The sequence below is a fragment of the Macaca nemestrina genome, chromosome 7 (genome assembly GCF_043159975.1).
Source record: "Macaca nemestrina isolate mMacNem1 chromosome 7, mMacNem.hap1, whole genome shotgun sequence".
Taxonomy (NCBI): Eukaryota; Metazoa; Chordata; class Mammalia; order Primates; family Cercopithecidae; genus Macaca; species Macaca nemestrina.
In genome coordinates, this window is record NC_092131.1 from 106,290,233 (window position 1) to 106,303,443 (window position 13,211).

Below are 13,211 nucleotides of genomic sequence, written 5' to 3' on the forward strand. Positions count from 1 at the left end.
TGTATTCCATGATTTTATATATACATATATATATGAACTTTCTGTGTGTGTATACATATATATACACACACACATATAGATATATGATCATTCTGTGTGTGTGTGTATATATATATATACACACATGAACTTTCCAGAATAGGTATATCAATAAAGACAGAAAGTATATAAGTGGTTGCCACAGGCTGAGAGGAGCAGGGAATGGTGAGTGACTGCTAATGGATATGGTGCTTTTTTGGGGGATGATGAAATGTTCTGGTCAGATAATGGTGATGACTACAAAACTGTATACACATGAAAAACCAAAGAATCACACAGTTTAAAAGGGAGAGGCTGGGCATGGTGGCTCACGCCTGTAATCCCAGCACTTTGGGAGGCTGAGGCGGGTGGATCACGAGGTCAGGAGATTGGGACCATCCTGGCTAACATGGTGAAACCCTATCTCTACTAAAAATACAAAAAATTAAATTAGCCAGGTGTGGTGGCAGGCGCTTGTAGTCCCAGCTACTCGGGAGGCTGAGGAAGGAGAATGGCAAGAACCCGGGAGGCGGAGCTTGTAGTGAGCCGAGATCGCGCCACTGCACTCCAGCCTTGGCGACACAGTGAGACTCCATCTCAAAAAATAAAAATTTTTAAAAAAGTGCGGGGAATTTAGCCCGGCCTGGTGGCATGTGCTTGTACTCCCAGTTACTCGGGAGGCTGAAGCAGGCCTGCTTGAGCCCAGGACTTCAAGGCTGCAGTGAGCTACGATCGCTCCACCACACTCCAACAAGAATGACAGCGCAAGACCCATTTTCCTAAGAAAAAAAGAAAAAACTCAAGGTACTCAGCTCACATACAAACCCACTGGTAAACATAAATTATCTCTAAGTAGTCTAGAAAGAAAATGAGCACATAAAACATCTTCTAAAAACACACGTTACATTTAACATAAAAATCAGCTATGCAGAAGTTATATGAATATTTTATGCTGGAAACATAAATGATTATTATTACTACAGAATGGTTAAGTATATTTATGTATTTATGTATAAATGTATAAAAGGAAAAGCATCTTTAAAATAAGCACTATCAATGGCTTCTTGGTGGTCACAAAACAAAATCCTCACACCTTTGTCTTCCCTCACAATTGAGCTTTATCCATCTTTTCTGGCCTATCTCCCATTATTCCCTGACACAAACTCAGGTGGGCCAGAGTTTCCAATGACCATCCCCCCACTATTCACCCAACACTGTGTTCACTGCCTCCCATTCCTGACCATTTGCCTATTGCCTTCAACTAATTCTGGGGACGTTTTGTCCCACTAAATGACCCTTAATTCTTCAAGGCCTACCTTAAGTCCTATAACAAATTTTCTCACCCACTCCAGAGCATAGCAACCCAGCATCTACTGGCCTCTCACAGCTCTAACCATCCACAACTCTAAGCTGGCTTCTCATGAAATGGACACTTTTCACCACCCAAATTCAACTAATTCACTTTTTTTTTTTGGAGACGGAGCCTCGCTCTGTCACCAGGCTGGAGTGCAGTGGTGCAATCTCACCTCACTGCAACCTCCGCCTCCCGGGTTCAAGCAATTCTCCTGCCTCAGCCTCCCAGGTACCTGGGACTACAGGCACGTGTCACCACGCCCAGCTAGTTTTTTCTATTTTTAGTAGAGATGTGATTTCACTGTGTTGGTCAGACTGGTCTTGAACTCCTGACCTCATGATCTGCCCACCTCAGCCTCCCAAAGTGTTGGGATTACAGGTGTGAGCCACCACACCCAGCCAATTAATTCACTCTTACAATAATAAAGACTGGTCACCTAGAGCCTACGTTTTCCAGCCTTGATTCAATCATTTATCAATTTTATTTTCTAAGTCCCTCACTTTAGGGAGATGATATATCAGCTTTCACCCAGAGTCCTAAAGAAAACAGCAGTCTTGCCAATGACATAGTGCCATCTAGTTGCAACATAAGGTAAATCACAATGGCAGTAGGAGGATCTCCACAATACTTTTACAGGAATGCACTGCAGGTAAAAAATAAGAAGCTACAGTACTGTTTTGCAGGACAATTTGTTTCATATGTGTATACTATCGCCCTGAACTAAATCAACTCTCAAGTCATACAGGTATTATTTTGTTTTCCGTTCTATGCACAGATTAGCCATTTAGTATTTACTAAATCAAACTCAATTTCGGAAGTCTTACACAAATATATTCATGCATATATAGTTAAAATTTTCCTTGAGAATCTATCACGTGAGAGTGTGGCTTATTATAACAAGTAAACAGAACAGATAAATACCAAAGGAAAAGAAATCTCATGATTTACTCACATATAAGGGAGCTTGTTGTGGATTAAGTTTCATGACCCAGGACACTGAAACAGAAATGGAATAAATGAGAATAAAATCAAAAGTTGTCATCAAAAATACATAAGCCACCGAAAGTCCTAGGTGTTAAGCATAGCTCTATGAGTACAATCCCGTGCCTGAGATTACCATATGCCCAGCTGTATACTATACACTAAGAGATTCAGGAAGGAAGCGGGATCAGGGATTGATCCCAGACTCAATCTTTTCAAGTGGGCAAGAAAGATTTTCCGATTGAAAAATAAAGACAAAAGGCTTCACTGTCATAGAAGTTTCAACAACCAATAGGATATTTAAAACAGTTATCAAAGCAAAACCATTGTATGTTCACGTATGTTTTTACCTAGTCCCTCAAACTCACAAAATGCTGTTTACTCATGGACTCCTTCCAGTCTTACTAGGGAGCCTGGAAAGTGAGGGGAGGTTTGCAAGGGCCACCAGAACTCTCTTCCTCAATTCCCCTTCTCTAAGAAGGGAGGCTACAGCTTGCCTCTCTAACCACTAAAAGGCATGACCCTCCTCAGAGTGAATAGCTGGATTCCCTGATTGTTATTTTCACTAAATGAATTCTCATAAAAATCTCATTAAGATTTAGAGAAGGCTTCCAGGGTTGAATTCCTGAACATTAAGAATAGCATATTCTTAAAAGTTTAACTTGGAGATTGGACCAGGACTTCATCTAGGCTATAAATGCTCAGCATGGTAGGCCCTTTACCAAACACCCTGAATTTGAGTATAAAGTGATCTCATCCTCTTAAGGGTCAGAGAAACAGAACCAAGTGACTTCACTATAATTTGATCTGAGGAAGTTTCTTACTCACAACAGGTAAACGAAGGCACATACTAACCAGCAATATAAACAACAGTATAAACTTTCATACATGCAAAAAAACAGACAAAATCCCAAACTTCATGTTCTAACATATCACAAAAGCCTCACTAACAATAAATTGAAATGACCAAATGTTTGGACTGAAAAGCAATGCCTTGGTAGCCTAGCTATGCCTAACTCAAATAACAGAACCCTCTCGATATTAAAATCCTCACAGATCTGCCACAGATCAAGCTGCATTATGTCCTGGATCAAGACTTTGCCAAAAAGCAGTTAGCACACACTTGAGAGGGAAAAAATTTACATCAGCCTCCTAAATGCAATCATCTCCACACCAGTTGCAGGCCCCAAGCTTCAATGTGTTCTGCTGGACAACGCAGTAGAAAGCTGACAAGCAGGTGGCTTCCCCACACTGACTGAACCACCTCCATGCTCATGCCCATTCATTCTCTGGTCCACCCCATGCTCAATAACAGACCTCCTGGCTCAGGGTACTCTTACCTTACTGACTGCCTTCACTTAATGACTTTGTAACTTTAGGTGTAAAAATTATCTGCAGAAATCCACACTGAAAACCAAGCTTGAAAAATGTAGCAATAACCAACCAACATTTTTAGAAGAACAAAGTCAATTTCAAGCCCATCAGATTCAAATAGCAAGCATGGATGAAAATGAAAGATTGAAAGGCTTGAGAACCTTCTCAATGTATTAAATATCCATTTAAATTACAATTAAGCTCACTGTGCTCACTGGACTTTTAATCAGCTTTCCAGGTCCTGCTCAGACTTGCCTAGGACAAGGGAATGAAAGAACCTATGAATGTATGGACCGATCTACCTTAACTAACTTGTCAAGTGTTCCTGCATCAAGCAGAAGAAATATCAGTGAAACTGATACAGGAATTAACACCTTGTTAATCCACAAAAATTAAAAGAGTGGCGTACAATCCTGTGGCTTCCTTGTGCCACACTGGAAGAATTGTCTTGCACCACACATAAAATACACTAACACTAGTCATAGCTGATAGGCTTTAAAGAAAATTGCAAAAAAAGAAAATCTCAAAATTTGTTTGTTTTTGAGACGGAGTCTGGCTCTGTCACCCAGGCTCAAGCACAGTGGCACGAGCTTGGTTCACCGCAACCTCTGCCATCTGGGTTCAAGCGATTCTCCTGCCTCAGCCTCCCAAGTAGCTGAGAATACAGGCACCCGCCACAACACCCAGCTAATTTTTTGTATTTTTAGTAGAGACAGGGTTTCACTATGATGGCCAGGCTGGTCTTGAACTCCTGACCTCAGGTGATCCATCCGCCTCAGCCTCCTAAAGTGCTGGGATTACAGGCATGAGCCACCATGCCCAACCAATGTTTTAAGAAAGTTTACGAATTTGTGTTGGGCCACATTCAAAGCCCTCGCAGGATGCAGCCTGTGGGCCACAGTTTGGACAAGCTTGGATTAGAGAAATCTACAGAGACAAACTAGTGACTTAGCAGCCCTCTGATGTTTCGTGATTTGCAAGAAACTTAGGATGACTATGTGGAAAGACGACAAACATCAATTTAACTGAATGGTTCCCACCACACTGGAATGAGGAAGCTGAGCAAACTCAGAGGACTCTTAAGAAAGGGCTGATGTCATCTGAACTGTTTGGAATTATAAACTCCTCTAAACATTTTTCAAAGCCAGAACTCATAAGAGTCATTCTGATACATGGATTAAAAGAGGGATGACAAAGTGTCTGGCCCCTACACTGGTCAAAGGGACAGGTCATTGTTATGCTGGCAACACAGGCTGTTCAAAAGAATGCATCCGTCAAAAGTAATCAAAGTAATGACCCCAGAAGGCTCCAGAAACAGACTGGTAAATTCAGGTTGCTTTTAGACTACTTCCACAATGCTGACACACAAGGGGAAGGACAAAACTAACATTTACAGAGCATTATATTTTATATTACACTTAATCCCCATTAAAAAGATACTATTTCCCCTATTTCACTAGTGAAAAAAATTGATCTTTCAAAGGTTAAATCATTTAACACCAAAGTCAAAGGGAAAGTTGGAGAGACCAGACTCAAACCCAGTCTGACGTTGAAACATGTATTTCCCTCCACATCATAAAAGGCTCTCCTGCTAATGACCTCAAAATCTAAAAACTGACTTGCCCTACACCTCCAGCCCCATCCTACAAACTCTCCCTGAAGTTGTTAATTCAGCTGTCATTGTGCACCCACAATGTGCCAGACACCATACTCCTCAAAATTCTGTAGGTACAGAAGGAACAGACAAAAATCTCTACCTTCATAGATATTATTCTAGGGGTAACACAGGTAAACAAAACATTAAAATAAACAGTTTTCACACAGTAACAAATTCTATAGAGAAAAATAAAACAGAAGAAGGAATAGCAAATGAGGGAGATGCCATTTTAAACATGGTGCTGAGGGAAGGCCTCCCTGAGAAAGATATCATTTACCCCCAAAATACAAAAGCAAGTAATAGAAAAAACAGGTAAAAGGTGTTCTAGACACTTAAACCTGCCACAACATTGAGAACTCAGGGTTCTGATGCAAAACCTCACTACATATAAAAGGATTAACTTATGTTATACATTTAAACAAACTCTACTTAAGAACTGTTTTCTAAAGGAAGGAGCGTATTACAGGAAGGCAGTTTTCGGTCAGAGTAAACACACTTAAAAACTAAATCTATTGAAAGACCAAGACCCACTGAAAGTCTTTGCTTTGTCAGATTTTTGACCAAAAGGAAAATTAAAGAAACACACCATGCCCATCCAATGATTTCACCAAGGAATTTTAAGAGAGAAAATCCTACTTCTTCCTCACCCAGTAGCCAGTGAAACGACTGAACAAATTCACAAGTTCACTGGGGCTGTTTTCATGTAACACAGGGACAATACATGACAGAGACAGTGGAACCCTACAGGTTGCCTAGTATTTGAAAGACTGTGAAGAGGAGGAAATGTCAAAATTCAAAGTCTTAAATGATGTGCTTTTAAGTATGTTCATCAATTTCACCACTCAGGAGTAAAGCCAGCTATAGTTGTAAGGAATCAGAAATATGAGGGGTGTGAAATAAGCAGAAGCACACTAGTTAAGGACTTGTATTCTTCCCACATTTTCCACTTTATTTTAAAATGCTGAGAAAAAACACATCTAATAGTTTTCTGCTGTATAAAAGAGACACATTCACTTTATGTCAAAATAAGAGTCACTCGATTTTAATACAACCATCTCAATTTATAAATTAACATTCTCCCCCACTGCCCACACATAGTAAGTCTCTTATGGTGTTGTTGATTAGAGAAACAAAAGTTGCTGCTACAATTCTCTTCCTGCATTTTAATATAAACAATCATCAGTCTTTTCTTCATAGAGTGCAGTGTAGACACCATCATCAGAATGTACCAGCGCTGGGTATGCAAAGTTCACAAAGATTAGCAATAGCAAAAGTTTGGAGATTTTTGAAATTCATGCTGCCAGCATAGAACTACGTAAAAACTCAGTCACTATAGAGGACCACACAGAAACTCAGGCATGAAGTTACATGGTTGTGTGATTGGTTTGGGAGAAGGAACAGAAAGCATTTCCACCAACCCATAATGTCTGAGCAAATGACTGCAAAACCTCAGAAGCTATGAAAATGTTTATATACTAACCAAATACCCCTTAATAAGCCAAAGAAACACTGTGTCCCCTTAGGCCGGATGCTGTGGCACATGCCTGTATACCCAGAATTTTGGGAGGCCGAGGCAGGTGCATCACCTCAGTCAGGAGTTTGAGACCATCCTGGCCAACATGATGAAACCCCGTCTCTATAAAAAATACAAAAATTAGCCGAGTGTGGTGGCAGGCACCTGTAATCCCAGTTACTGGGGAGGCTGAGGCATGAGAATCGTTCGAACCTGGGAGGCGGAGGTTGCAGTGAGCCCAGACGGCACCATTGCACTCCAGCCTGGGCAACAAGAGAGAAACACTGTCTCAAAAAAAAAAAAAAAAAGAAGAAGAAGAAGAAAGAAACAGTATGTCTCTATGTCTCTAACCAACAGCTTTACACATCTCACAGATATTTGCAGCTTAACCCCCTCACCCCTGCCATCTACATCTCAATACAGGAAAATAATAGGGTGCCATACAATATTCTCTAGATAATAAATCAAATTAAATCCCAAGTCCTCTACAATTAATTGTATTACCTTGAGCAAGTCACTTAACTTGTCTGAAACTTAGCCTTCTTATCTGTAGAAAGAGCATAATGATACTTGCCTATACTGTGGGGTTAGTAGAAGAGATGATCCAGGTAAAGTATTAAAGCACAATGACAGACACATAGCAGAAGCCACTGCTTCTTCCTCTTGCAGAATTCCCGAGTCTCAAGGGAGACTAACCCCATGTAAGACACTTTGAAATCCATAAATGGCTAAATGAAAGGCTTCAGATACTCAGAAACACCTTTCTGGTAACTTCTTAAAATACATTGCTAGGTAAACTACATTCTAAAATATAATACTATAATCATAGAAAATAATCTGGAGGAACAAACACCAAAATGTTAAGTGTACACATCTCTGGAGATTACAGGAAATTTTCAACCCTAAGTAATCTGTTTCTTAATTGTAACTATTCAAATAATGAACAGATATTACTTTTTAATAGGAAGAAAACATTATACACAGCACATCTGTTTTAAAGTCCCTTGTCATTCAATACGTCACAACTGTCCTAGAAGTAACTAAAAAGACACCGTTTCCTAAATGTGTAAAACTGAAGAAATCTACAATCTTCACCAAAAGTCCCTAGAACCAATAAAAAAAATTAAAATGAGAACGCATCCAGAGGTACATTAACATCAATCAAATTCACTATTCTGTAGTCACACCTACATGCTACTAGAGAAGCCTTTAACAAGCCCTCCACCGTTAATGACATGCCCCTAAAAAGGGGGAGGGGAGTCACAGGCCCAACAGCATGTAACAAACTAGAAACCCTTCTGTACCTGTTAACTTGGTGATCTCAGCATATTTCCTAAGGACCAGCTGTCCAGGTCTGCATACCTACCACATCAATTGACAGGGTTTTTGTCACTCTCAACAGGGAAGTTTCCAAATCCAGAAAAAAAAAATGGGAGGGGGCAAACCACCCCCACATCTGCTCCCAGTACCAACAGGCAGACGGCAGCTGTTTGGGACTCAGCCAAGTATAAATAGAGCATTTTTACCTGCAGGGTACTTCCATGGCACAATGTGCTTCAAATGAATTTCCATGGCCAGGGATCCTGCTAAGACTGGGCTACAGTCAATCCTTCAAAACCCACAAAAATTTCGGGTGAGGGTTAACGTGGAAATGACAATGCATACTTTGGATTCTTGTAAAAGAGTCAATGTTCAGCTCTTCCTCCAGGAAAATAACAGGATCCAAAAACTCTTTCCTTCATCCCACGGAGCCTGGGCTGGTGGCTATAAAAATGTCATGCCGTGGTTGGGGAGGCTGGGAGTAAGAGCTAGAAATTCTGAACAATGGAAGAAGACCAGGATACAAAGAGTAAATAGGCTTTTCCTGTTGAAGATGCCAAGTTCTACCAAAAACGTAAAATACCACATGGGCCAAATAAACTTCCTGAATAAAGGACGGAGGAAGTCTTACAAGACCCTCACGAATGCTTTACTTTTGTTTGCAACTACGTTAATAATTGAGCAGTTAGTTTTAAGCAGCGATTCTTGAACCTCGGTACACATGAACATCAGTTTAAAGCCTTGTTAAATAATGCTGATTCTCATTCCCAGGACCAGAAAGACTAGAAATCAGGAGACCAAATCTGGTGATGCTTTTGCTCCGGAATCATGACCCACACTTCGGGAAACAATGATGTTAAGACTCATAATATGTGTCTGATTCTCACACGGGAAGAGTTAGCCCTGCTCTGCCCCACTATCATACGATGGTACTTACTAGCCACCAAGACAAAACGCAAAGCACTAAGCCCAAATGGGTAGGACGGGGGGCTGGGAGTGGGACAAAGCAGATAGGTAGGACATGGAAGAAATGAAGAGTCTAACACAGGATAACATTCAACAGTACAACAAAAGAATACAGCAAATTAAAACAACAACAACAAAACAGTAACACCCATGATCACTCATTTAATTTATTCTTTATCAACGCTGGAGTACCTGAAACACATAAACGATCTTGAGTTTGGGCCAAACACATGCACAAACACAAAATCAATGTAATTATCATGGAATAAAAAATCAGAACTCTTACAATAATGAAATAAAAATAATCTAAAATAGTAAGTTAAATGTAGTTTTAAAACATCAGAACTCTGACATCCTTATAATCATTTTAGAGTTTACTTTGAAAAGCTGTGTAGGACAGTACACTATAATCTTTGTTTAGGGTATCATTTTCTTGACATATATTTATAATATGTGCCTGGCACATAAAAACTCAATAAAGGGAGATAATCTGACATTTCTGAGCCCCTAAAATATTACATGTACTAAGTTATTAAGCTTTAGCAATAAATAATATGTCATTCCTACCACTTTAGTAAAGGGCCATATGTATGTAAACAGATATTACAGTATGATGAGTACAATAATAAAAATAATAGAAATGTTACAAGGATCAGGAAGGAGCAATAAACTCTCTAGAAGATGGGAGGCCCAGACAAGAGATTACTGGGAGAAGCAAATCATGGGGAAAGTTCCACCAAGTGGACACAGGAGGAGAAGCACAGGACCAAAGGAACAGCACGTGCCAGGTATGACAGCACGGTGAGTAGCTGAGAACTATAAAGATGAATAGGAAGTGCACGCAGGGGATCGTGGGGAAGGAGTCACAAGAGGCATCCAGGTTAATCCACATACCTCAAAGCTGCCCGGCCCTAGAAACAGAGGCAGGCAGAGAGAAGAAAACACATAAACCACTGTGACACAGCTCTATACTAAAAAAATCTCAGCCATTATACAAGGGAAAAATAAATGTGTTGCAGCTAAGTGGGGAAAAAAGAAATCATGGCCCTATAATGGCAATAGTATCAACAAAACTCTGTCTTTTTTTTTTTTTTCTTTCTTTTTTTAAGCTTAGTTCAAATTTCTGTTCACTCACCACTGCAGGTTCAAAGATTCACAAAAAGTAGCACTGGAAAAAGTTTGTAATTGTGTAGACTAAACTCAAACCCAGACACAGCAAGGATCTGTTGGGGGCCCCAGCCAACAGGGCCAGCCCAGACTCCCACCATGGCTTCGCTTCCCTGCAGCAAACAACAGCTGGTGCCCAATCAATTTACACCAGTCCCTGGAGTTTCTTAATCCCAATCCCAAGTTACAAGAACTTACAGGTAGAAGGGGTCTTGGAAGCAGCCCAGATCATTCTTCTTCCCCAAGGAGGACTCGCTGCCAACGTGCCTGCCTCTGCTTGTAGACTTGAGCACCAGGGCCTTATCACCCTGAGAAAATCTCTCGATGCCCCACTCGCACCTCTGACTCAACCTTCCTAAAATGCTCTTTTCATTCTGTAGCACCATCTCTGCCTTCACAGAAGTAGGTAATCTTTTAGAACAGTTCTTTTGGGATACCAATACCTTTACTTTAGGGAGTTCCAGGGCTTGGCACTCAAATAGTAACCTACCAGGACTCGAGAAAGGGAGAGAAAAGCATAAACATAAAATGTGATCATGGTTTTGGGAACACATTTAACCCATCTTAGTTTTTCTAGAGCTTCCAACCTCCAGGGCCTAAAGATGGAGCCCTGTACTCTGGGACCCATATTCCTAAATGCTGCATCCACAGACACACATGGCCAACACATGATTAAACTCACTACATTTCTTCTGTAAAAAATTAAACATACTTATTTTACAACAACGATGGACAAGCCACTTGGATGAACAGATATTAAAGGAAGGGATGACTGCAGAGTCCTCATTAAGATTAGAGAAAACCTTCTAGTATTTAAGAATTATTTGATGACCCCTAACAGACTAATGTAAGGATAAAAATTAGAATACCAATGTAATTCAGAGACAGAGACAAAAAGACCTAGAATTGAGTTGTAAATGTGGCACTTACTGGCTGTGTTATCTTGGACAAGTTACTTAACTACCAAGCTTTATTTTCCTCATCTGTAAAATGGGAATACATAAAATTAAAGATGTGTAGTTAAAGATTTAACACAGTGGTAGGCAGTAGGAAAATAATAAAGTAAGTTCCTGTTCTTCTTGCCTGGTATGAATTACATGACAGTCTTTCAGCACTAACCTTACATCACATTCAACTACCACATCTCTCAGGACATCCTAATCACTGTGTCGATCCCTAAATCTAAATAAAAGGTAATGGTGAGTGAAATATACATTCCAACAGATAAGGTACTCTATTAAACATACCATTTATCATTGGTGAGCTCTCAGAAGCCATCCACCATCTCCCCACTACCCCTCTGGTGCTCCAAATAGTGTTCAGGGTCCCTCATTATCTATACAGTCTTACTGACCACTCTTTCCTTCCATACCACACCTTCCATCCAGTCCCTGCATACCTCACGTGCATGTACCATGCTCAGTCCAGTCCTCACATCTTTGCTCATGTTAATGCCCTCCACCCTTACTGATTTTAATAGGATTATCACTGATAATCTAACCCACACTATCAGCAGTAATTCATATACTCTCTTGTATTTTTCTTTTATTTTCATGCTTGCCTTCTCTCCCTAATTTGTTTTTAATCTAGTCTACTGCACTGCAGATGTCTCCTGAAGCACCCTCCACACCACTACTACTCATGCCACAGCATCTGGCACAGTACTGAGCCCCCAATGAATGCTAGAGAAATAACTGTTTGACATGAACATCAGAGACAGAGAAATTCATCAGCTGCTTTGCTGCACCATAGTTTGATGGCAATGGATCCACAGTTATAGCTATAAGTACAAAAATTAACCCATCAAAACAAAAATGTCTAAAATCACTCTAGCCCCAGAAGGTTAAACTGGTAGCTCATGAAGGGCAGCATGAATCCTGCTAAGTGTTAAGCAATCCAGCCTGAAGCAATTTGCTTAATCTGCCAGAGAGGTAACAGGCACCAGAGCTGGGGAATTCAACATCATATAACTAGACAACCTCAAAGTGAAGGGGAGGACAAAGAGCTACTTAACACTATACTTAGGATCCCACATGATGGTTGGTACCTCTGGAAAGAGGAACTCATGGACATGTTATTTCAATTCTCTTTTGGTGTTTAACACAGGCTTGTGGTTTCCTGCAAAAATGGTTTCTGCTGCTTTGCAAAGATCTATATGGAGAAGAAAACTCCCAATGGCCATTCCACAGGTGAGAATTTTGCCACCAGCTGTATCCTGTTATCCAAAGGAAATGGGAACTACAAGCTGCCAGGAGGTCCAGACACAGGAGAGCAAGACCATAATTCAGTAAGTGCTGACAGTCCTATCCCTACGGTAATAAGAATAAACTTTAAATTTAGAAAAACTCATACACAGCTGGGTTTTATGTAAATTAATTTCAGGAGGGGTTAAAATAGATATCCGGCAAAGAGACTGCCAAATTTAAGCCTTTACACTTCCTTCATCCTCCCCAGCCTCTATCAACCAAAAAGCAGGCCGCCCAATAGGCTAAACCAATTATAAACCACCAGGAAAGATTAAATATAGGCAAGTAGGCTCTCACACAAATGAGGACATTACTGAGCTGGATGACCTTACCTGGACAAATGCAAGACTCGTTAGGAATGATTTCCGAGGCACACACAGCCCACCTTCTCAGACATATTATGTGACGAGTCACACAAGTGTCAGAGGGGATCACAGACGTTAAAAATGTCAATGTTACCTTGTAAATTATTAAATTGGTTCTTCTGTCTTGAGAATAAATATTGTCTTCAATGTTATAATTTCACAATATTAAGTCTTTAACATCTTGAGAACAATGACACTGGAAACACAAAGTGGCAGGTTTTTGTTAAACCACCAATCAAAAATAGAAGGA

At 40.3% G+C, this 13,211-nt stretch overlaps 1 protein-coding gene across 12 annotated transcripts in view; it reads right to left on the reverse strand.

The window, feature by feature from the left end:
• Positions 1-13,211, reverse strand: part of LOC105488365 (A-kinase anchoring protein 13) — a 356,595-nt gene that overhangs the window by 257,472 nt on the left and 85,912 nt on the right. For all 12 annotated transcript variants that reach the window (XM_011752355.3, XM_071100751.1, XM_011752360.3 and 9 more), the window contains exon 2: positions 2,325-2,368. In XM_011752355.3, coding sequence (XP_011750657.2) covers positions 2,325-2,357 — 33 coding nt within the window. In that variant the 5' untranslated portion in view covers positions 2,358-2,368. The remainder of the gene's footprint in view (positions 1-2,324; positions 2,369-13,211) is intronic.